General features: G+C 35.1%; 1 protein-coding gene across 1 annotated transcript in view; it reads right to left on the bottom strand.

Annotated features, from left to right (window-relative positions):
• The window catches only part of LOC136032839 (phosphoenolpyruvate carboxykinase [GTP]-like), a 53,703-nt gene that overhangs the window by 25,098 nt on the left and 5,770 nt on the right, over positions 1-22,835 (bottom strand). The window contains exons 3-8 of the mRNA XM_065713248.1: positions 20,958-21,142; positions 17,606-17,783; positions 15,230-15,443; positions 11,434-11,647; positions 8,984-9,160; positions 4,585-4,811 (exon numbers count right to left, since the gene is read on the bottom strand). Of these exons, the coding sequence (XP_065569320.1) occupies positions 4,585-4,811; positions 8,984-9,160; positions 11,434-11,647; positions 15,230-15,443; positions 17,606-17,783; positions 20,958-21,142 (1,195 nt within the window). The remainder of the gene's footprint in view (positions 1-4,584; positions 4,812-8,983; positions 9,161-11,433; positions 11,648-15,229; positions 15,444-17,605; positions 17,784-20,957; positions 21,143-22,835) is intronic.

A 22,835-nucleotide genomic window follows, 5' to 3' on the forward strand; every position in this document is an offset into this window, starting at 1 on the left:
GCCAACGCTATATCATTTTTAGATCGAATTGATGCCAGAATCAGTTTTATCACAAACGTTTTACCAGTACCTCCTGGCGCATCCAAAAAGAAAATTTCTCCAACGTTGTTATCGACACAATGCATTATCGTATCATAAATGTCTTTTTGTTCCGACGTTAACTTGGAAATGTTATTTTGTACATACGACAATAGATCACTCGTACTGTAACTTTGTTCACGATCCAATTCTACACATGTCGAAACAGCAGCGATACGGTTAGGTGAAGGCATTCCCAAATCCTGAAGAGGTTTGTTTGCCATACTTATGCACAAATCTTCTATAACAACTAAAGTGTAGTTATAAATTTCTGATGTAAAATCAAAAGTCATGTCTGACGTCTCTAACTGTTTTCGATGAAGTATATCTTCGGACATTTTTTACTTATATTTTTCCCATAACTCTGTAGGAGCTGATGGAGAGCAAGTTGTTAAAATGATGCCAAACAATGCACAAATTTGACTTGGGGTTGACGTTTCGCACGCGTCATTGATGCAGTTATCCCAGTGTTGGTCATTCTCCAATAAATTCAGAGCTTGGCATGCACTACGGTAAGTGTCATGTATAGTACCATTTACAGTCCTCAAATACTCAAAGGATGTCGGACCGGGTACATTCACCAAAAGCAGGCGTAGAAAGAAGCATTCATGTTGATTGGGGTGAACGGTGTAGAGTCTTCCTATCGTGATATCTTTGAAGATGGTAGGTTGGCCGTCGACTGACTTACCCTGTTTTCGACGTTCAAATACTTTATTTTTAGTATTCCACGTGTAATACGAAGGCACTTCAGTATACAGCAGTTTTTTTGCAAAAGAATCATTTTTGCAAAGCGAAAAAAAAGCTGTTAATGTTGTATCCGGTGGATTCAGGACTCTTTGTTGCACGTTGGTTTCCGTGAAATAAACACGTTGACCATTCTGTAAATGTACCGCTAAGTGAACAACACCTGGACTACGTTCATGTATCGGAAATGAAAGAATTCGCCAAACAGCTTCATTACTGCTTATGTATCTTCCAGCCTGATATTCTACGATTTCATCGAAATCTTTGATTTCGGACTGCAAGCCAAAAACTGCCATGTCACTGCCTTTGTTGACGTATTTACATATGTATTTGATTGCCTTTACGGAGTTACAGTATTCAACGTTTATGTGTGCATTAAATGTTTTTGATAATAATGGGGAATATGGAACAACCCACTGGTTATCTACTTCGATGGTGGTACCGTTACGCTTCTTTATTATTGCTGTTTTACCGCCATCTTCAGTAGATCTTCTTCTATATTGTGGGTAACCATCATTGCCAGTAATTGTTTTGGGTACTAAAAGTCGAGGATATTGCTTTGTGCACCTTCCTTTGGCCATGCATGGTGAATTTTCGCTCAGTGCACCGCAAGGTCCATGTATCATATTTTTTACAATAATATCATGTAACCCCTTATCGACATTTTTATCAGGTATTTCAGCGGAAATCACATCATCAATTTCGTTTGAAGTAATTTTTTTATGTAGCCAGATTAGTATATGTGCGTGTGGCAAACCTCGTTTTTGCCATTCCACTGAGTACATCCAGCATCGCACTGACCCAAACACTTCATGTTTTACAAGGTAGTTTATCAGTGATTTCAACTTTTGCCGGAAGACACGTGCCGTAATGTCATGCCTATGAACCGCCGATTGTCCTTGAAGTAAAAGCTGCAGTATCTCGTCCCAAGATTGATTACATGTAAATGTAATAAATAAATCTGGACGACCATAGAGACGAACATACGCAATAGCATCTTGAGCATATTCATGCATATGACGGGGACTGCCAGCATATGACGAAGGTAAAATTGTTAATCTTCCAACGTTTGTGGTATTACCGTCATTTATAACTGCATCTCGCAAATGAATGTATTGTTCAGAGCGGAGCTTGGTCTGATTCAGGCGGATATATAGCAAACGTTCTGATTCAATTTTAGCATACATATCCACGACAAATTGGTGAAACAATTCACGGCATTTTAAAATATAATTTTCTTCATCCTGCCGAATCATTAGTCTATAGGAATAATAATGCATTGCACTGCATTTCTTATTCATTTCTTTGTTAGTGGCTGGATTCATCAATTTAATATTAAAGTGATAGCCGTCGGCTCCATCCCAAAAAATGATAGGATATTGTAGGGCATCGTAGCATCGATGAGTTTCAGCAATTCTTAACAACTGAGCGTTTCGCTTATGTAGAATAATATCTCGAGGTAAAAACTGATCACCGACCATAACGATTGCCACTTCGTCGATAGTCGGAGCATTGTATCTACGCACATGTTGGCCAGCAGGCGTTTTGTCAGCGGAAATAACAATTTTATGAGTATCAGTAGGCATCAAATCGATGGCTGTTTTGAACAGACGCACTAAATTATTATTTTCGTGGAAAAGATGTTGCAATTGGGAAACGATTGTCCTTTCAACGTTGGGAGAAATTTCGCAACGTGCATTCAATTCAGAATTTCTATTTCTGATGAAGTACAATTGTAAAAATTTATGATTCTCGCCTGAGAATGGTAGAAGGGACCCTGCTTTATGATAAATTTGCCCTTTTACTTTGAAAGTAGACATAAATTGATCTGGATTTTCGATTTGGGCTCCAAACGACGTCATTTGGAAACATGAGTTGTATTGTCTGATTTTTGACAAAAAACGCTTAGATTCTGACGTAGTTCCAGTAAGGAAAGTCTTCAATGGCTCTGGTGGTGCAGCCAATAGAGGAAGTTTAACTTTTCCTGAGGCGCAACACATTCCCATTGTTTCACCATTGAATTTCAAGGCCTTGCAATAGGGACAAATTTTAGACATTGTCCCGATTTGAACACATCTACTCAAGCTATAATCGTCGACTGGGTTGTACCTGAATGCCAGGCGATAACTTTCAGGTTGCTCTGATTCCTCGGCACACTTTCTTTTCTTACTTTCTCTATCAGCAGCAAGCCTGATTTCTTGCTGTTCTTGTGATTCCTCGGCACGCTTTCTTTTCTGACTTTCTCTATCAGCAGCAAGCCTGATTTCTTGCTGTTCTTGTGATTCCTCGGCACGCTTTCTTTTCTTACTTTCTCTATCAGCAGCAAGCCTGATTTCTTGCTGTTCTTGTAATTCCTCGGCACGCCTTCTTTTTTCACATTCTCTTTTAGCAGCAAGTCTGCTTCTGCGTTGCTCTGGTAGTTCCTCGGCATGCTTTCTGTTCTTTCTTTCTCTATCAGCCTCAAGCCTGTTTCCCTGCTGGTCTTTTGATTCCTCGGCACGCCTTCTTTTTTCACTTTCTCTTTTAGCAGCAAGTCTGCTTCTGCGTTGCTCTGGTAGTTCCTCGGCATGCTTTCTGTTCTTTCTTTCTCTATCAGCCTCAAGCCTGTTTCCCTGCTGGTCTTTTGATTCCTCGGCACGCCTTCTTTTTTCACTTTCTCTTTTAGCAGCAAGTCTGCTTTCGCGTTGCTCTGGTAGTTCCTCGGCACGCTTTCTTTTCTGACTTTCTCTATCAGCAGCAAGTTTTTTGGCATAGACTCTTTGAGCATCTTCATCAGTCATTGTAAACTTAAACATTAATAGATTTCTACGCGAACATATGTCTTATATAACTTGAATGACGTCACCTTCAAAGCAAAAATGACGGCAACTAATTTCATGACGTTAGCCGAAACATGACGTCACCTGATCCACAGATCCACAGATCCACAGACAGACAGACAACTTATTTTTATATATATAGATAGATATATATATATAAAGTTTTACCCACGATAAACTACTAATAACCAAATTTTTCTACTTTATTTTTCTATCCAACCAGTTGCAATAAGTGAAACCAAACTGAAACAAATTTGTATTATTCTAAAGTAGCATAATTTCAATTAAATTACCAACGGATATTCATACAAAAAATCTGAGAGAAACCAATTACCATTGCAATTGTCTGCTAAGAAATATGTAAACTGGTGTGTTTATCTTTTTTGCTAGTGCTACACTACTACATTACTAGTGCTACATGTATAGCAATAGTCTGTAGTACTAAAATATTTAAAAAGAAGCTTAATTTTGATATATAGAAAATTATAATCTCAACTCAAGGTCAACTTTTATTCTGATCCAATAAAAATTCTTGAATTAGATTCATTTTATGCTTTTTTTTTATTAATATTGAATATTATGGAATAGTTAGGGTTATTCCATCAGAATAGGTTATTCCTTCAGATATATAGTTAGGGTTGTTTTGTCAGAATGCAGAACAATGGCTAGATTTTAAGAATGTGTAGTTATAAGTCTAGAGCGCCCTTCTTATACCTAATGTCAGGCCTAATGAAAGTAAAAGGAAGAAGGAGATTAAAAATGCAAGTAACATCTTTATTTGGGTATTTGTATAGTTGATTTTGATTTTACTGACTAAAGCTAAATGCCATTGGTTTTTTTTTTAGACGAATCTGAGCTTTCTTTAGAGGTAACATTCACTTTTTATAGTAAGTCATTCGATACTCAACGCGAGGCAACAAACAAGAATAGAAAAACGGTGCACCTTGTATTCTGCAGCAGAAGTAGCTTCAGATGAAACAGAAGCACCGGCATAGACTCCATGCTTCCACGATCGTGTCTCATAAATTAAAGGTATACCTTCTGGACGTCTTCCACCAAAAAGAATAGCAGAAATAGGCACCCCTTCAGGACTGTTCCAATGGGGATCCAGGATTGGACAATTGACGAGAGGAGTACAAAATCTTGCGTTTGGATGGGCAGCAGGTTTACCTAAAAGGATGTTTTTATGTCTTACTTTACATAAGTCTGTTACATTACTTATCTGAAAGGAGTAATTCAAATTTAGGTTAGAATTTAATCTTTATTCAGCTTGAGTTTTTGAAATTATTTTAGTCATTTGTTGTTTTTTGGTTTTTATCTCCTTGAATTCTTTTTTTGCTCGCACTGTTTGGATTTTCAGTCATTATTTTTAAATACCATTCTTTTTTTTGCTGCGAGAACGACTTGTTGCTTATGGAGGCGAAATAGATTCGATCTATTTTTCTTCTCTGAAATTAAATTGGGTAAAGTTTCTCTTTTGTCTTTGTTCAATTATCGGCTAAGTTGTCTAATAATGAAACATTTTAAATACAACTTATGAACGAATAAAGGAGGTTATGTCTCTCTCTCCGTGTTTCTATGGATATTTTTAAGTTATTCAATTGGAAAGACAAAGCTCAAGAAAAAAAAGTTCATAGAGAAGGGATAGGAAAAAATATTACTTTGGTAATAGAAGATGACATTAAAAATTTCAATGATTTTAAAATTCTTTAAAACTGTTTTAATTTAAACGGTATTTTATCGGTGAAAGGTATTATTATGGTCTTAGATCTTCTAAAAATAATCATCTACTCATAGCCTTATTTTCTTAATAACAAGTCCATAAGGATTAGGCCAACACCATTTCTGCGTTGTCTTTTATGTGTGTCTGTTTTTTTTATTGTGGTTGTATACTTTCTTCTGTTTGATTATAATAATAAATTCAAAAACCAATAATAAGTTGCTCTTTTGGCATTTAAACCAAACCGTAAAAAACCCTTTTTACCTTGTTGTTCTGTCTCTGGCTTTGCCTACTTAGAAAAATGTTTTGGTTAAATTCTTGAATATTGATCTGTTGATCATGCAATAAATCACGGTTATAGTAAGACTAGAAATTCAAAAACAAACAAATTTATTCATCCATTCAAGTATCCGACTTATTTGAGCCTTTGAAAATAATATGACTTTTTGTCACGTGCTAAAAAACTTTAAATCGTTTTATAGGACATAACTTCAGAGCACACAGCCTCTTCTTGTATTCTGAAGTGTTGTGGCTGTCTCGTGGATGCATTTCGAGCAGGTTATTTGACCTTCTATAGAGAATAACAGAATTTTTGCCGATCATCTTGCAATACTCCCAACAATTTTTAATTTTATGAAGACTTAAACCTCAAGCGTTAACTTATCCCAAGATCAAAGTATGGATCGTTGATCAGTTAATATTTCCTGAAAAAAATTTCTTGGTATGTTTATATAATCCTAGGAACAACTAGTTTTTAGATCCTTTGCGCAAAAGAAAAGTAATATCAAAAACGTTATCATTTTTAAGCCATCAAAATTTGTTTTTTTCTTTTGCTTTTTCTTACTGGTGCACGAAAACAACTACGACCTTAACATAGTTTTATATTAGTCGTAAGCAGCATCAATCCTTGCATCAAAGAGAAAGAGAGAGAAAGAGAGAAACAAAGGTTTATTTAAACAACAATCGTAGGTCAAATGGCTAATTTGATGTTGAAATACAAAACATGTTATTATGCACTGTTATATATTGACATAAAAAAAAGGGACAAAATAGTTCTGGTAGCGGTTTGTCCGAGCACGCACAGGCACAAGTCTTAGCTTCTGTCTCGTACGGCTGACTGTCAAGGCTTCTGGTGGTAAAATATCACGGTGAGCAGGGTTAGACAGCAGCATTTTGCCAAAGCTCAGGATAAGCTCGCCCAAACGGAGTTCCAAACTTTGGAGTTCAAGGGTTGCTAGGGCATCGTGGTAGGAAATGTCTCTGTTACTCAGGATGATCCTGGTTGCCCGTTTTTGAACTGACTCCAGTTCCTGCATTAGATGGGTGGCCAATACTGACGAGCCCCAGACGGGACAGGCGTATTCAAGTATGGGGCGTACGTAGCACAGGTATGCCCGCAGAAGACTGTGGGCGTTGCACCCGAAGTGACGCATTTTTGAAAGAGTTTGCAGAGATGCGTTTGCTTTACGGGTCACATTATTAATATGGGTAGTAAAGGTGCAATCATGTGAGAAAATGACACCTAGTATTTTCACCTCACTCACAACAGGGAAAGGAACTTCAGGGGGACGAAGTCTCTCTTTAGCGGGTTCAGTCTAAGTATTTTTGACTTAACAGAGTTAATAGTCATTTTCATATCAGAGCACTGTGAACTTAGTAGATTGAAAGTGATTTCAGGGAATTGTTTGGTGGGGACATTGCCATGAAGAAGATAGGGGAGTAAGAGCGACAAATCGTCGACAAATTTGTATTTGTCAGTATGTTCTACCATCAAGTAGTTGATGACGGCAAGAAACGTTATTCCTGTCAGTTTCGTCCCTTGCGGGGCACCACAGGTTATTTTACTCCACTCTGAGTCACAGTCCTCTTCTTGTCAAGCAAATACTTTTTGCTGCCTTTCAGACAGAAAAAAATTGAGCACAATGGCTAGCGTTTGGCTTTTAGCACCCATTCCTTTTAGGTTTTGGCAGGCCACTAGGTGTGATAGGAGATCAAATCTCTGATGGTAAAAAAAAAACAAAAAAAAACAAGTATCCCATTAAAAAGACAAAACAAAAGACATTTGAATTAATACTTTTATATAGAAACTAATTAAAAAAATTTATGATACACGTAGTAATTTCTGTTCGTTTTAAGTTTTAATGTGGCTCCTTACTTTCAGTTAAAAAGAGATTTTTTTTAAAATTTAATTTCTAATCGTTTTTTTAAATAATGCTGACAAATCCGACGCCCCCTTCATAGCAGTGTCTCTTCCCCCATGAAAAAAATTGAGCGTGGGTGGGGGCCTAGTTGCCCTCCATCTTTTCGTCACTTAAAAAGGACAATACAACTTTTAATTTCCGTTCGAATGAGCACTCTTGCGATATTCTAGGACCATTGCTTCGATGCGATCACTCCTGGGAAATAACAAACAAATGAACACGCGTCCGTGATCTTTCTTCTAGCAAAAAAAAAATTCCAGATTTTCGCATTAAGGGTTTGATACCTCTACAATAAGTTTCATACGCTGAATCTAATGGTGTGATTTTCATTAAGATTCTATTACTTTTAAAGGGTGTTTTTCCCTTTTTTCAAAAATAAGACAAATTTACTTAGGCTCGTAACTTTTGATGGACAAGACTAAATCAGCATAAAAATCTGATTCTTTTGATGTGTCTACTGGTATCAAATTCCGTTTTTTAAGAGTTTCGGTTACTACTGAGCCGGATCTCTCCTTACATTCCGTTACCACAAACTGTTCACTTAGGCACCAGTGTACTTACAATTTATAAGTTCACTGATATACTGTATTTAACAAATAATTATTTGTTAAAAATGTGTTTACAATTTTGGGGCACAGTCATGAAATAAGGTTAAAATACATTAGACTAGGATACATTATTCCAACAAGACGTTGTTTAGTGTAAAATAATGACTTCTATAGTGCTTTCAATACAATAAATTTGCTGGTTTGAAAATTGGGGACACACTGCCAACTAGGATGTTCATGATCATTTGTAGGGAGTTAGTCACTTGAAGACCACACTTTTATTCAATAAGTGTTCCATCTACAGTAAGATATTTTTTGTATTGAGATTCAGCATGTCCAGAAATCTAATATAAGTAAATGACAGTAAGCAGATTTCAGTGTTAATTCTAATTTTAAATGAACCAACGCCATAACCTTATCTTATGATTAAGAAGATTTTTGCCAATCAGAATCTACCAAAGAATCTTCTGACCAGCCAGTGTGAGGTAAAGTCCAAATATCCGGTGGTGGCTCAGTGAGTTTGACCTCAGTTTGGTAATATAGCACCCGGAGTGTGAACTCAGCTGTAGCAGCACATTGCAGGGCTGGCAAAAGGACCTCAGTAGCTAAGAAGCCTTGTTAATTCGATACAATACAATACTAAATACTACAATACCAGAACTTGTACTACAAGCTAATCAGCCACTATAAACAGGTTTACGTTCCATTGACTCTAAAAAATAATATAAGCTGAATTTTATTATTAGTGAAATGTTTATGCAAATGGGGCTTCAGCAAGTTTAACTTGAATTTCATTATAGTTTTTTTTTCATTTATATTTTGTGGCAAACAATACGACGGAGAAAAGTAAGAAAAGAAGGAGATAGAACTAACCTGAATCCCTCGTCCAGTTTTTTTCTCCCGTCCATGCGGTGATGGAAACGTGTGCTTTCAAATCATTTTCAAGACCCTCCCAGAAAACACCACCGTCACTGGTTTTTGCTACATTTGTAAAAATCGTATTTTTGAATATCATATCCATAGCCACAGGGTTTGTATGGTGATTTGTTCCTGAAAATACCCAAAGATACACTTAGAATAAAAATGGAAAGGACAAAACAATAAAAACTAATTTTATACAAATGTCCCTCTTTGTAGGAAGTGTCACTTGAAATCTAGCAGCGAACACTGGTGCCCTATGATACAGGATATGTAGTGCATAAAACAGATAGTTAACGCTTAACCTTGAAGGTTCTTGCAATGACTGTAAAGCTTACCCCTATCAAATCCCAATTCTATTCTACTGAACGCTTGCACGTTTAAACCTGAACGCAAATAGATGTCGTTAGGCATCCTTTCAAAAGACTCTTAAAGTACAACCAGTTTTTTTTACTTGTATTTGCAGCAGAACCAGGCGTTGTCCATCTTTCTAGTGAAATGATACTGTTTCATGAATACGTTTGCCTAAAAATCTAGTAAGATATAATAGATGTCTTCTAAAAAAAGTGTCCACAGATATTTCTAGGTACCGAATATCAAATATTCATCTGTGCAAAAATATCGTTCGATCTCGCCTTCTAAGGCCCTAATAAAACGACGGTAGGTTAAATTTTTGAAAAAGAAGATAGCTGGTCAAAGATTGTCCAGCATATAGAAGGCAAATGCCACAAGAAGTAATTTAAATAATACTGACAATTCATGGCAAGGAGTAGGGTGTAATTATTAAAAGATTGGTATGGAGGGGGAACGTGCGCAACTGTTTTGACATGAAGCACCCCGGTGCTTCGACGAGTTGTTGATAGTAGCGGTAGTACTAGTTTTGTTTAGTATGTTACAGTTTTTCTTGTGTACTCTGCATTTATTGCTTTGTTTCCTCTGACTATCTCCGGATAAAGTTCTTGGGTATTTGCTCGTCGTTAATCAAATTAATAACTAGAGGTTCCCTAATTATTGGGTGCGTACATGTTGACAATAGCACTGATCTGCCATGCCAATATGTTTCTAGAATCTGAAAAAATGTTCCTCCCTAGAATCTGAAAAATACTTTTTTTGGTATATTAATTAAAACAAATCGGAAAACAAAACAAAATCCTTTCCTAGATTTTGAATTTTTTTTGCATCTTCGCAAAAAAACTGAAAATCATCCTAGCACCCAACACGCTGGCATTAGCCCCCTGATCTACCATGCTACTATCTTTCCAGATAAAATAATAGATCCCCCCTCCATATTTTGAATTTTTTTTTTAGATACAAGCATTAAAAAAAAATCGAGAAAAAACCAAATAACCGCCTAAATTCAGAATTTTTTGCCCCTTGGCAAAAGACTGGAAATCATATTTGATTTCCATGAATCATCATGTGCTCAACTGAGCTTCAAACAGTGAAAACGCTGTATTATTCCCAATATTTATTATATAGCAAACACACTCAGACCTTGTGTGTTGGCTGAGTTTTGTAAAGAAACTGAGCAAAATAACTGAGATCAATCAATATGTAAGAACGAAATTTTCTATTTCAGCGGATTGTTTTGAAATATTTACTTCAAAATTCTTTTTCTGAAAACTCTCTGCATGCATGCATAAAAAGCTTTATAGTTTGATTGACGCAATTATGCTAGAACCTCATTTTAGAATTTACATTATAATTATTCTTTTTTTATTTTTAATAAAGGTGAAACGTTTAATTTGTGATATTTTTAGAAAGAGGTGGTAGATTCGAATCAATAGATAGCCTTAGGGGATACTATTTTTACAGTCCATTGATCTGTTTCAGGTAATCATAATAGCAAGGGCTTGAAACCAGTGCCTACCCTTCAAGTCTCGAAATTTTGGTGATTTTCCCCATTATTTTCAATATTTTCCACATCCTTCGTTTTTTCATCTATTTTGCAAAGCTGTGGCCCTTTCAACAAATATCATCCCTCCTCAGATATGAAGTCGGGTAAACGTTATAAAACAAACCAGGTCCCATGTATTATAATAACGACACCTGTTTGCCATTATTGTTATAAAATGGCATCACGGACATAAGCACTGACATTAATGGTATTTCTGGCACGAGCCAAAATACTTTGCTATCACAGCTTTAAGCAATTTGCAACTTAACAAAGATAAGCTACTTTTTGGTGGAAGAATATAAAATCACCTGTGAAAAATTATAACAATAACTACACATTATCACCTTAACATTATATAGGCTATAATACAGCATGGATGGATTATCTGTAATTATTCATTCTGCACATAATATCTCCACCAGTAGTTACTGATTATTTGCCAATAGGCTAAATTATCATTCAGCACAAAGTACACTTATACATTGTTAGGTAGATATATTAATCTAACCTGGACAAACACCAAAAAAACCAAATTCTGGATTTATAGCTCGTAATACCCCGTTTTCATCGAACCTCATCCAAGCTATATCATCGCCAACACACTCAATCTTATATCCAGGAATAGGCGAGGTCAGCATAGCTAAATTTGTCTTCCCACATTGACTTGGGAAAGCACCAACAATATATTTCTTGACACCTTGGGGGTTTGTAATTCCCACAATCTGGAAAATATATAAAAATGTGCAATCAATATGAAACCAATGCCAAAATCTGAAACGGTGTAAAATCCTAAAACTTAACAGTGAAAACTGCACTGTCCAATTCAACAAGCCTGAAAAGTCTAAGATGAAATATTGAGCTTCTATCTACAAAATATAAAATTTCAAAATTCTGAAATTTCTGAAATTTTTAGCAGTCCTTTTAAGTAATAAAAGTAAAGTGCCACAGAAAAGTGCCGATTTACTCCAGTTTATGCCACAATCCAATAATTTAAACTTTAGGTAGAAGACTACAGGATAACCAATCGGTTTAGTAGCATCAAAAGGCTCTTTAGCCTTCTTGTTTGAGAGGCCATACTGGCGCATGGTTGTGAGTTCGTCTTACACTCACGCATATACATACTATTCGAAATAAACTGTTATTAAAAATCACGCATATAGTAATACAGACAGTTCCAAAACATTGCAAGTTGAGCTTCGTCAATTAGAAGAAGTACAGTTGGCCTTTTTATTTACGGGGGGGGGGGCTGAAACCCAAAAATATATTTTTATGTATAAATCAAATTTTTTGTAAAAGACCTTTTAGATACATATGGCAATGCAAATTAACCCATAATCTTCCTCCTTTTGGAGACTAAGCGTTCAACATATAGATAGATAAGTGTATTTCAAAAGCCGATGGGCCATATACACACAAAAATATAAATAAATCACAAACAAGCAAGGAAATTAAACAACAGTATGTGTTGCTGAAAATATTCAGCTTCCCAATTATTTTGGAGACAGTATATTCAAATAGACAACATAGTTATTATAAAATTACAAAAGAAGATAATAAATCAACTTAAACTTAAGGAGCAGGGGAGGGAGGGAATGGAATGATGGTGAGGATGGAATCTTGCTAAGATGATCTTAATTTATGGCAGAAAGCAAATACACCTAATCGTTATTCTTCTAGTTTTGTTACGCTAAGTTTGATCTTTATCATAAAGGGCAGATGGCTGAAGGGGGCTACGAACCTTCTTATAATTGGAACAACCCTGAATATAATACTAAATAAACAGCAATTAAAATACAAAACAATATCCAAAAGAAAGTAAATAGCGTCGCTGGAGTTTAGAATGAATGTTCTTGTTGTTAACAAAACAATAATATGATGAAAGTTCAACTTTTTTTTTTTACCGCTGTTCTTCTTGAAAGAGAAGTTTTGTCTATTTTAATTTATCTTAAACAATAAAATCTTCATATTTGAAAGTACATAAAGTACATAACATAAACCTCAGTGCATAAAGCTCATGAAATAGCTTAAAAGACTTTCAGCAAATCATTGATCACACTTTGACGTAATGAGCAGTAGGGTAAGAGAGGAGTATTCCCAGCTCCTATACAGGATAATTCCTGTAGCCTTTTCTTGCACCTTTTCAGGTTAAACGTTTCTATTTGCCTTCATTTGAAAAAAGACGCCTTTTTTCGAAATTCGATTTTACGCAGATATAAAGCTTATGATATGAGATTTTCTTCAATGTAAGTACGCGAAATATTCCAGAAACTTTTTTTTACTATAAGACAGGAGTTGACAGCTCCATTAAGTGATCCTTCGTAAAGTGACTGCTTGTGAACTAGGATATTAATATGGAAACAAAGGAACTACACGGAATAGCTTACCATTTCAGAAAATTGTAAGTCGGAAAAAAGGGAGCAATTTACAGGGATTTCACGGACTATTGAAATTTAATTTCGTCAAAATCCTCAGGGAAGGGCAAAGTTGATGCCAATTTTCCCAAATCAAGTGGAAATGACAGTAAAAACTAAAACAAAATAAGCTGTTTGGTGCCATAAAGGTTCTATTTAGTACTTTAAAATTTAACATGCCAGATTTCGGATTATCCCCTCACACACACACACACAAAAATCTTCTTTTTATTTTCCATTGAACTAGCTTTTCTGTTATTTTTATAACATTTATCCGTATTGAAAAAAAGTTAACGTAGATGTTGTCGTTTTGAGCTAATTATTTAAGTTGGATGCCAAACGCTAAAGGGAGTGTAGGTAAGTGAGTTGTAATTCAATAGCGCACCATCGCTATGAGTGTCAGCAGACATAGGACGGCCACGCTTTCATCATATATATGACTTACACGCTTTTGGCAGTGGGAAGCTAAGTTTTCGATGCATTTCATATCGATTTTTCATCGTTCACCTAGTTTTCTCTTTCCCGTGTAGGTTTTATGGCTCCTCTATTTTATCAAAGGGTTGGGAGGAATCCTAATTTACAAACCCCGAAATAGATACTTATAAGCAAACATAAGAGGTATCACAAACATATCGATAAAAATTTTACGAGTTTAACAGCCAAAAGTGAAGGGAAAGGGCTTTCTGTGTAGGAAAAGAGGCTAAAAAATAGGTAAAAAATAGGTCAAAGGATAAAATATATGATAGTTTTATCAAATACATTGAAAATTATTGGAAATCCAGAAATTTTCAGGGTTACGAGGTCGAAGCTATCAGGGAATGAAACTTCAGGAGCTTGTTAAAATTGTCGGCCTCCACCCATCCTAGGATCTTAAAAAGACAAAAACATTAAAATTACGTGCTATAATTTATCAAAACTAATGTTTAAATACTCATCTTACATTGCAAATCATTTGACTTAAGACTAATCAATGTATGGTAAATACACTAAGCAGCCTGATAAATTGACATAAAGATGTCCACGTTTTCCCAGTCTGTAAGAAAACCTTTCATTCTCCTTTAGTTTAGTTCGTTCTTCTTTAGTTTGTTGGCATGGTCTGTGTTTCGGCCCAACACTTTCCACTACCTGTTCATCCCTAGTGAATCAAGCCGTGAAAAACCTACGCGTCGCTTACGGAAAAATATCCCCAAACAAAAGCCGTTACAACCGCAACGGTTTGTGCATGATTTATAACGCTTATTGCGCCCCTGTGCTTTTGTTTTTATCAGGCATGGCTCATCTGTTTCGTAAGAAAGATCGACATACTCTACGTACGGCTTATTTCAGATATTGCAAATTCCTCCTCCAGCTTCCTAGATGGCACCGAAACAAAAAAATAATTGCTCGATTTGGTTTAGTAGATGTGCCTTCTCGGAATCGGTCTTCCAGTGATGATTTATGTAAAAAGACTGTCAACTTTATTCACGTTTATGACCCTCTGCAGCCTTTTTTCCATATTGATACTGGTTGATTAGTCCATGTTGTCTTTTGTTAGTTTGAACTTTGTTTTTCTTCGCTGTTTATCGTATTTGTTTTTGTTTATTTATTTATAATACTCCGTACTTTGTGTTTTTTATACTTTACGGGTAATAAAGTTCATTCATTCATTCATTCATTCTCCCCGTATAAATTCATGAAAACTCCATATACTATTGCAGCTCCATAATGAGCCAAATCTGCTCAAGAATCCCTTACTCCCATATCCATAGAAGCCTAAGTCTACTAATGGTGTTATGGCTTTCAATACAAATTGTGAACTACCAAAAAACTTTCTTTGATAACGAAACTGCAGATAGATAATTTTGTCTTTGAATTATTGAAGCAGTTTATAATTTATTGAATTTATGTACTCACCAGCATGTGCTCAGCAAGCCATCCTTCTCTTCTGGCAATAGCAGAGCCAATACGAAGTGAGAAACATTTTTTCCCAAGAAGAGAATTTCCTCCGTAGCCACTGCCATATGACCATATCTCATTGGTCTTGGTCTTATGAGCAACCATAGTCTTTTCAGGATCACAGGGCCAGTTGTTGATTATTGGTTTTTGTGCAGGCAGAGGCACGCCAACGCTAAAAAAAATTAGGTACAAAAAAGATACATTTTATGGAGTCCAGTAACAACATTCCCTAAGTGTAAGCCAGAGTAACCCGGCCTTATTAAAGCCTGATTTGCTTCTTAGTCGAAATTTAAGCTATTAATAAGAATAAAAAATCTAAGTCCGTCTAATTAGCTCTGCTCGGTGAGAGTTTAAGCTAGTAAAAAAAAAGTTTTGGAGCAATATTTCTTTAAATACACAGTTTCTTTGTGGTGCAAAATTTCGGGCCTAAATTATATATCTTTTCAGAAAATTTGAGAGCACGAGATCAAACGGAGTTATCTGGCTTGAATACTTCCACTCACCCAGGATCAAAAGGAATAAAAAAAAAAAAAACTGTCAATCTTTAATATCCCACGAACAAAAGGAACTATCGTGCTGTAACTTTCAGGAAAGGTTCGAGAGAGAAATTGAAACTCTCAAATTAAAAAACAAACAATTTTAGAATTTGATTACCTTTCTTTTGCTTTACAAATTTGTATGAATGTGAACCAAAATGACAAACAAAATATGAAATTATCAAATGTTATGAATTTATATTACAGCACCAGAACATGCGGATCCTTCAGTTAATACGTAGGAGGGGAACAGAGTCCACAAGGAATTATGCAGACCCTAAGGTAAAAAGGTTTTTGAGTGGCCTGGTCCTTTTTTCGTGTTTTTTTAGTTTTTTTTTTCTCAAGATGTATTCAGAGACATTTAACAACTTTTTTCTGCTTCTCCATCCAGTGTTTCCTTCCTTATCCACTACTACATCTTTTCGTTCTTTTTTTTTGACAGACTGAAGAATTTGCTGAGTTCCGCGCTTGGAATAATCACACATTCAAAAGTTTACTTCTACAGCAGTGATCAGCCCCATGGTATATCCAGAACTTCAGTACTTCGTTCAACTTGCTTAAGTAGCAGGGAGGGGCAGAAATATCATGGTTTGGAACAGTATATAGTTTCAAAAGACCACCATAATTATTTTGATTCTACATACTCCCTTATGTGACAAAACTTAACAGGACACATAATGGGCCACTTCCTATACAGCCGAAACAATAGAACAGAGTAAAGAACATACGCTTGAAGGGAAAATAGAAAGGGTAGGGGCACATTTAGAAGTAAAAAGTAGAGTCAGGACCATCAGTAAACAGGGCATCCCCATATCGGCTACCTAGGCATTCCTCAGGCCCCTGTAGCCTTGGTGGTTGCCTAGTTTACCTGTATGGTAAAGAAGCCCCTGAAAAAATACACAAATGAAATGTTTTAGTAAAGTAGTGGGTGGCATAGAAAATATGATAAAATACATGGTTCACGTTGATTTTAAAGGCAAACAGAGGTCAGAGAACATAAATTACATATAGTAATAGGTAATATAATACAACAATAGGTCTACATAGTAGTAGCATATTCTATAAATACAATAGGTAACCTGCAAATCTCTTTGAGCTTGAAAAAATTTTTTCTGGTTGGATTGAGGTGGGGAAATAGCCTCTGCTTTGCCAAAAAACTGTCATATTTTACCAATGTTACAAATTATAAACTTCTTGTAAACCTTCAAAAATAGGGCTAGAGAATACAGTTATAGGTGTCTGTATACAACTTTATTGTTATAGACTTCTGATTCCAAAGCTATTTGAAGTGTTGCAGCGCTATGACCTTTAAATCACAGTTGCAGAGCAAGACTTATATTGAACAGAGTAAAGGGCATACGAGGGAAGACAGAGGCAAATAAGGCGGGGCTAGAAGAACAAAGTTTTGTGGATCTTTGACAGATAAGCTGTTATCTGATCATATTCTTAAAAGGACCAAGTTATTTCAAGGGTAAGGGTGAAGGTCCAACTAAAGTTTGCTGTTAATGTGTAACAAAATGATACATACTACGCTGCTTTAATAAATTACCTACTTTTTATTATCACTGATATTAAAAATAGCGTGGAAAAATGAAGATCGTTGTTACAGTTTTCACAAAACCTTGAAAACTGCGCAAGCCCTATGTTGTTAATAGATCATATTGCAACATTAGTCTCACACTTAAAGTCACTGACCTTGAATTCTGAATTTGAACTTCGCGTAAAGCCAGAAGAAATTGACCTAGTTTACTGGATTTGGGACCTTTGTCCATCTTTAAAAATGGTGAAAATACATTACCTGTGTATACATTTGACAAAATCCTTATCACCTAGAACTTTGTATACATTTTTTCCCATTCTAGTCATGATTCTCATTGATGCTGCAACGTAAACTGAGTCAGATGCCTGAACTCCGATGTGACTGATTGGTGATCCTATTGGTCCCATTGAAAATGGTAAAATATAAAGGGTTCGACCTAGAAAGACATTCCCATAGTATTTGGAAAAAGGATAATTCCTATCTGAAGTAAGTTTGAAGAAAGCAGTAAAATAAAAGCGAATTTATGACTATACTTCAAGGTAAAAATAAGTTTTATTTGAACAATGCCGTAACGTGATGACATTTGATTAGGAAATTTGGCGCTTTGCATTGATATTTCAGTTCCATAGTTTTATCAATTTTTTCTCAAAGGGAAATTATGTGGTCGGCATGAATGCAGACTCGCAGCTAAATTAAATTTAGTCACTTCATTTTTTCACATATGTTTATTGATATTGGCTTGATTTTTATTTTCTGTAGTACTGAGGAGCTCATTAAGGAGATAATCAAATATTAGTTTTTTTAAATTTTGCCTATTTGTCCAAAAAAGGAGATAATAAATATTTAAACAACTAAAACTAAAATAATTAATTGCTATTTTATTTTGTTTGGTCGGGATTTTTTTTGATTCCACGATTCTTAAATTTCACTTCGTAATATGCACGTGTGCGAAAAAAATATCGAATAAATTGTTCAAGGGCTAAGTCCTCGCAACCAATTTTCCAGTTCAGATCTTTGCACTCAAGCAAAATTCGATGGATTAGTCCCGGTTCTCAACGAGAATTTCTATGATGTTTAGGGAAAATGGAGTTACAGTCTTGCAGAAACGGAACGATACCTAGCGAAGAAGCCGTGAAGTTGGATAAATGTAGGCTTGACAGATCGTAGGCGTTTCCAACCCCAGAACAAACATTCAACCCCCTCTCAATCTCCAAAATGTCATATCAGTTAAGATCTTTTGTTATGTCATATTGAACTTGGTAACTTGGTAACTAGGATGATTAAAAAATTTCAAATAATCTTAACACGATTCTGAAACATTTCAAGTTTTATACCAAACTTATACGTAACCCGAAACTAAAAAGATAATGAATAGAAACGTGACGGTTAACATAATAAGTCAGATATTAGTTGCAGTGTTTTATCAAACGTGGCATTCAATATATGCCTTATTTGGTGAGTAATTTTGAACCATTCGTAAAACTTTTGCATTCAGGACATTTCTTAAGCTTCAGCGTACATTTCTTTTGTCTAGCACGGCAATATATTTCAGACCCACTCAGAATTAACTAATTAATCCTTATTTTTACTCTATAATATGTATAGGAGTATATGTTATCTTTATGTTTGATGTGATTTTTTGTTTTAATTTCTGTTCGTTTTGAGTCTTATTTATTGATTGGTATAATGTTTGTTCGTTTTAAGTTTAAATTAGGACTTTATTTATGTTCTTCTTAGGTTTTAGTATGGCTCTACTTTTCTTTGAAAATCTTTTTTATGGAAACATATTTTTTTCCAATTTTTTTTTTTCATTTTAATTAACATGGTTTTATTCATGGTTAACATTAGGCATATCTGTAAAGTTTTTTTGCACAAGTAATTTATCTCACTACTTAGATTTGGATAAGTTATAATTCCTATTGGTGCTTAAAGTTCAAAAAAGAATTAAGGTGATTCGGATACATGATATTTTTAGCTGTCTCCTAACATCACAAAATTGGATTCTCACAGCCCTCTCTTTCTTTTCTACTCCAAACCTAAAACTGTTCCCAAGATATTGGAAATATGGTATTTTGATAACCTAGATACACACAGTGTCATTTGATTAATTTTACCATACATTCTCGAGCCCTTGTTCTCTTTCAAAGTTTCAACTCGATGTCCCGAGGTGTTTCCAAATTTCACAGATACAGTATTTTGACAGCTTGGATGCATTTAGGGTCATTTGATCTAAAAAGACTCTCTCCCGCAAGATATAGCTCCTTTTACCCCTTACACTCCCTCCGAAACAAAATTGAAGTAGCCTTCGCCCATTCACCTTCCTTTCCTTAGCAGTACCTTAAAGTTTTAACTTCAAACCCCAAACCTTTTTTCAGACATTGGACATATTCAATTTTGAGGATCTGGTACAAAAACCTGGAATTTTGTATTTTTTGCCAGAAGAAAGATCACAGATGCATGTTTATTTGTTATTTTTTCCCAGAGATGATCGTATCAAACCAACGGTCCAGAAAGTAGGGAAAGGGCTCATTCAAACAGAAATCAAAGCTCTAGTGTCTTTTTTAAGTGACCAAAAAGACTGGAAGGTATCTAGTCCCTCTCCCAGACCTATTTTATCCAAAGACACCTTATCCCCATAGTCCCTGAAAATAGGGCTGTAAGCTTTGCATTTTCCCTCTTATTCTCATAAAGTATTTGGAATGGGAAACATACGGACAGTTTTTTGGGGACAATTTTTGCAGGGGTGGAGATTTTCCAAGAGGAGAAATTTTCATCTAGAGGAGAGTTTTTTAGAGGGGGTAGGTCAGTGTAAAATTTACACAGGGGGAAGAAAGGGGGATTTCCAGGTATTTCTGAAAAAAAACGGTAAGAAATTAAATTAAAAAATAAGTTTTTTTCAACTGAAAGGAAGGAGCAACATTAAAACTTAGAACAAAGAGAAATTATTTCATATGAGGGGGGCTGCCTCTTCCTCATATACGCTTTTTAAGGACTATAACAACTGTTACAAGACATTCCCACTCAATAAAACAAAATCTAATTGGATACAAAAGAAAATTAGTACTTTAATTATCCACTACAATCGTAAAACTTTGCTCGATGCTTCTCTTGCCCTTTGACAACAAAAACAAAATTGTTCCTTATATCTCTGCCGGCCAAGAAAGTCATATTTTGGAATTTCAAGGCCAATATTTTGTCACTTGAACTTGAATATCTTACTTAACTTTAAGGTTAGTGAAACACTCCAAATATTCCCAAAGATATTTAAAAATATAACATGCGAATCAGATATTGTCAATAAGTTAAAATAAAACAACATAAACAAGCAAACACTATCATTTCCATCTAGAAATAAATCTATTGTGAAATGCATTGTTCTATGTTAAAAATTGCAACAAAATTAAGTTAAGTCGTACCCTGTGAGGATTTTCTTGAAATTCCTGGGAAAACTGGGAAGTAAAGTCGTGAATCAAAGCCAACCAAAACTTAAAAATGAAATGCTGTTTGTATATTTTATTGACAACGCTGAAAACAGACTGTGTCGGTCTGAATGAGGCTTAATAGTAGCTGGAAATATTGTTTAATAAACTGTAGTGCTTATAAGTGATACCTTTCATGCATCCTGGGAATCGATATTTGATCTCCTCATCAAGCTGCTTCAGTGACATCCAATTACCAAGTGTCCCCTTTACTCCGGGCTTAGGCTCAGGAATAGCTTCTCTTTTAACTTCAGTGCAAATATACGTTTTTGATTCCATTCTTGCGACATCTTGGGGGTTTGTACGAGCCAACACGCTACATTAAGAAATTCTTAATAGGATATCAGTTTTTCCACTATCCCCGAAATATCCAGGTTTCACTTATTTTCTCGAAAAAAAAAATCGAGCTCTCCGTAAACTCCTCGAAAATTAATTTGTACGAAAATTAATGTCGTATGTTTGTGCAAACAATTGTGTATTAAAGAACGTTAATTTTCGGAAATATTTGGAAGAACCTAATTTTCTTTCGAAAAATTCTGGACAACCTTAAGCAAATTAGAGATTTAGAAACATTGGATAATATATAAGGCATTTTCTTAGGATATTGCTTATCAATATTGGTAAATGTAATTTTGTTCTTTTAGGATTTTTATAACCAGAAAATCTCTTCCCGCTATCAACTTTTTTTGGTTATTTATTATAAGTAAAAACAACAAACATACAAAATTGTTGGTTGAAAACTATGTTCGTGAATCTTATAAGCTAAAATAAAATTCCAGTTCCAAGGAATCATCGACATTTGCTGAGTCTATAGAAATGTTAAAGTATTATAGTTATTACAGATTAAACCAAATAATAGTTCTGATCCGTGGAATTCTATTTTCGTGAATTTTCGACGAATAAAATCGCAGCAAATTTTTTTTAGGACCACGAGAAACCACTAAGCTGGTTCTGGAGACTATACAAAAATATAAAAGGGAAAATTAAAATGCAAGGAAACTTCTTATTATTAATGTCACTATAATAAGCAATTTTTCTTTTAACATAAAATTATCAGGTACATACTTAAAACAAAAATTTATTTCTCTCATGTTTCCATTAGAGCCTTATCACGTTTACAATTATTGCTTTTGCATTGCTCTGTAAGAATTTAGACTTCAATGCTGAAGCAAATAAAATGTACAGTGACTGATGAGCCGAAAATGACTCATCAGCCACTGTTCTTTTTTATTTGTAGGTAAAATAATGAGTTCAGAATATTCTGCCAAGGGGGGAGGGGGAGGTAAGGAGGTTATGTTTCCCTATCCATTTATCACTCTCAACGATCATTGTTACCTAGAGCCAATTCCAGTAGCACCATTGGGCAATTTTTTTCCACAAGAAAGGGGAATTCGTATTCGGAGAATATCCAACTACTTTTTCCTTTAAGGATATATTGGGAAGTTGCCAAAGGATATATTGCGAAGGCCTAAAGAAGGACAGGATAAAGAAGGATTTTTTTACGAGAGAATAGGCCAATGTGGTTCGACACTGCAACAATAGTTCTAGCAGCGGTAGTTTCCAAAGGCTATATAAGAAAAACTTGTTTCTTTTTTCTAAGTATTTTAACACCCGTTTCAAATATCATGCATAGCACTTAATGTTGAAATAAATGTATTATATTGGTCGGAGAAGACTTTCACGACATCCTATAGAACATATTTACTTGCTGTAGATTGTATAAGCCTACGCATAAAGAAACATATTTTCAATTTTTTACATTTTTTTCAACTTAAAAACTTCAAGATAAAAGGTTTCCACAAAAAAGCCTACACTCTTAATATAATTCTGATTTCAAAACGAAGAAATAAAGACGGGGCGAGCTTCATTTCAAATAGCTCAGCTTGGTTCCATTTCTTGTCTAGTCTAGACAATTCTAGTCTAGAATAAAGAAATAAATTGAAGAAATAAAGAATTAACTAGAATAAACTAGAATTGAAGAAATAAAGATGGGGTGAGCTTCTTTCCAA

The sequence above is a fragment of the Artemia franciscana genome, chromosome 11 (genome assembly GCF_032884065.1).
Source record: "Artemia franciscana chromosome 11, ASM3288406v1, whole genome shotgun sequence".
In the NCBI taxonomy this organism is placed as follows: Eukaryota; Metazoa; Arthropoda; class Branchiopoda; order Anostraca; family Artemiidae; genus Artemia; species Artemia franciscana.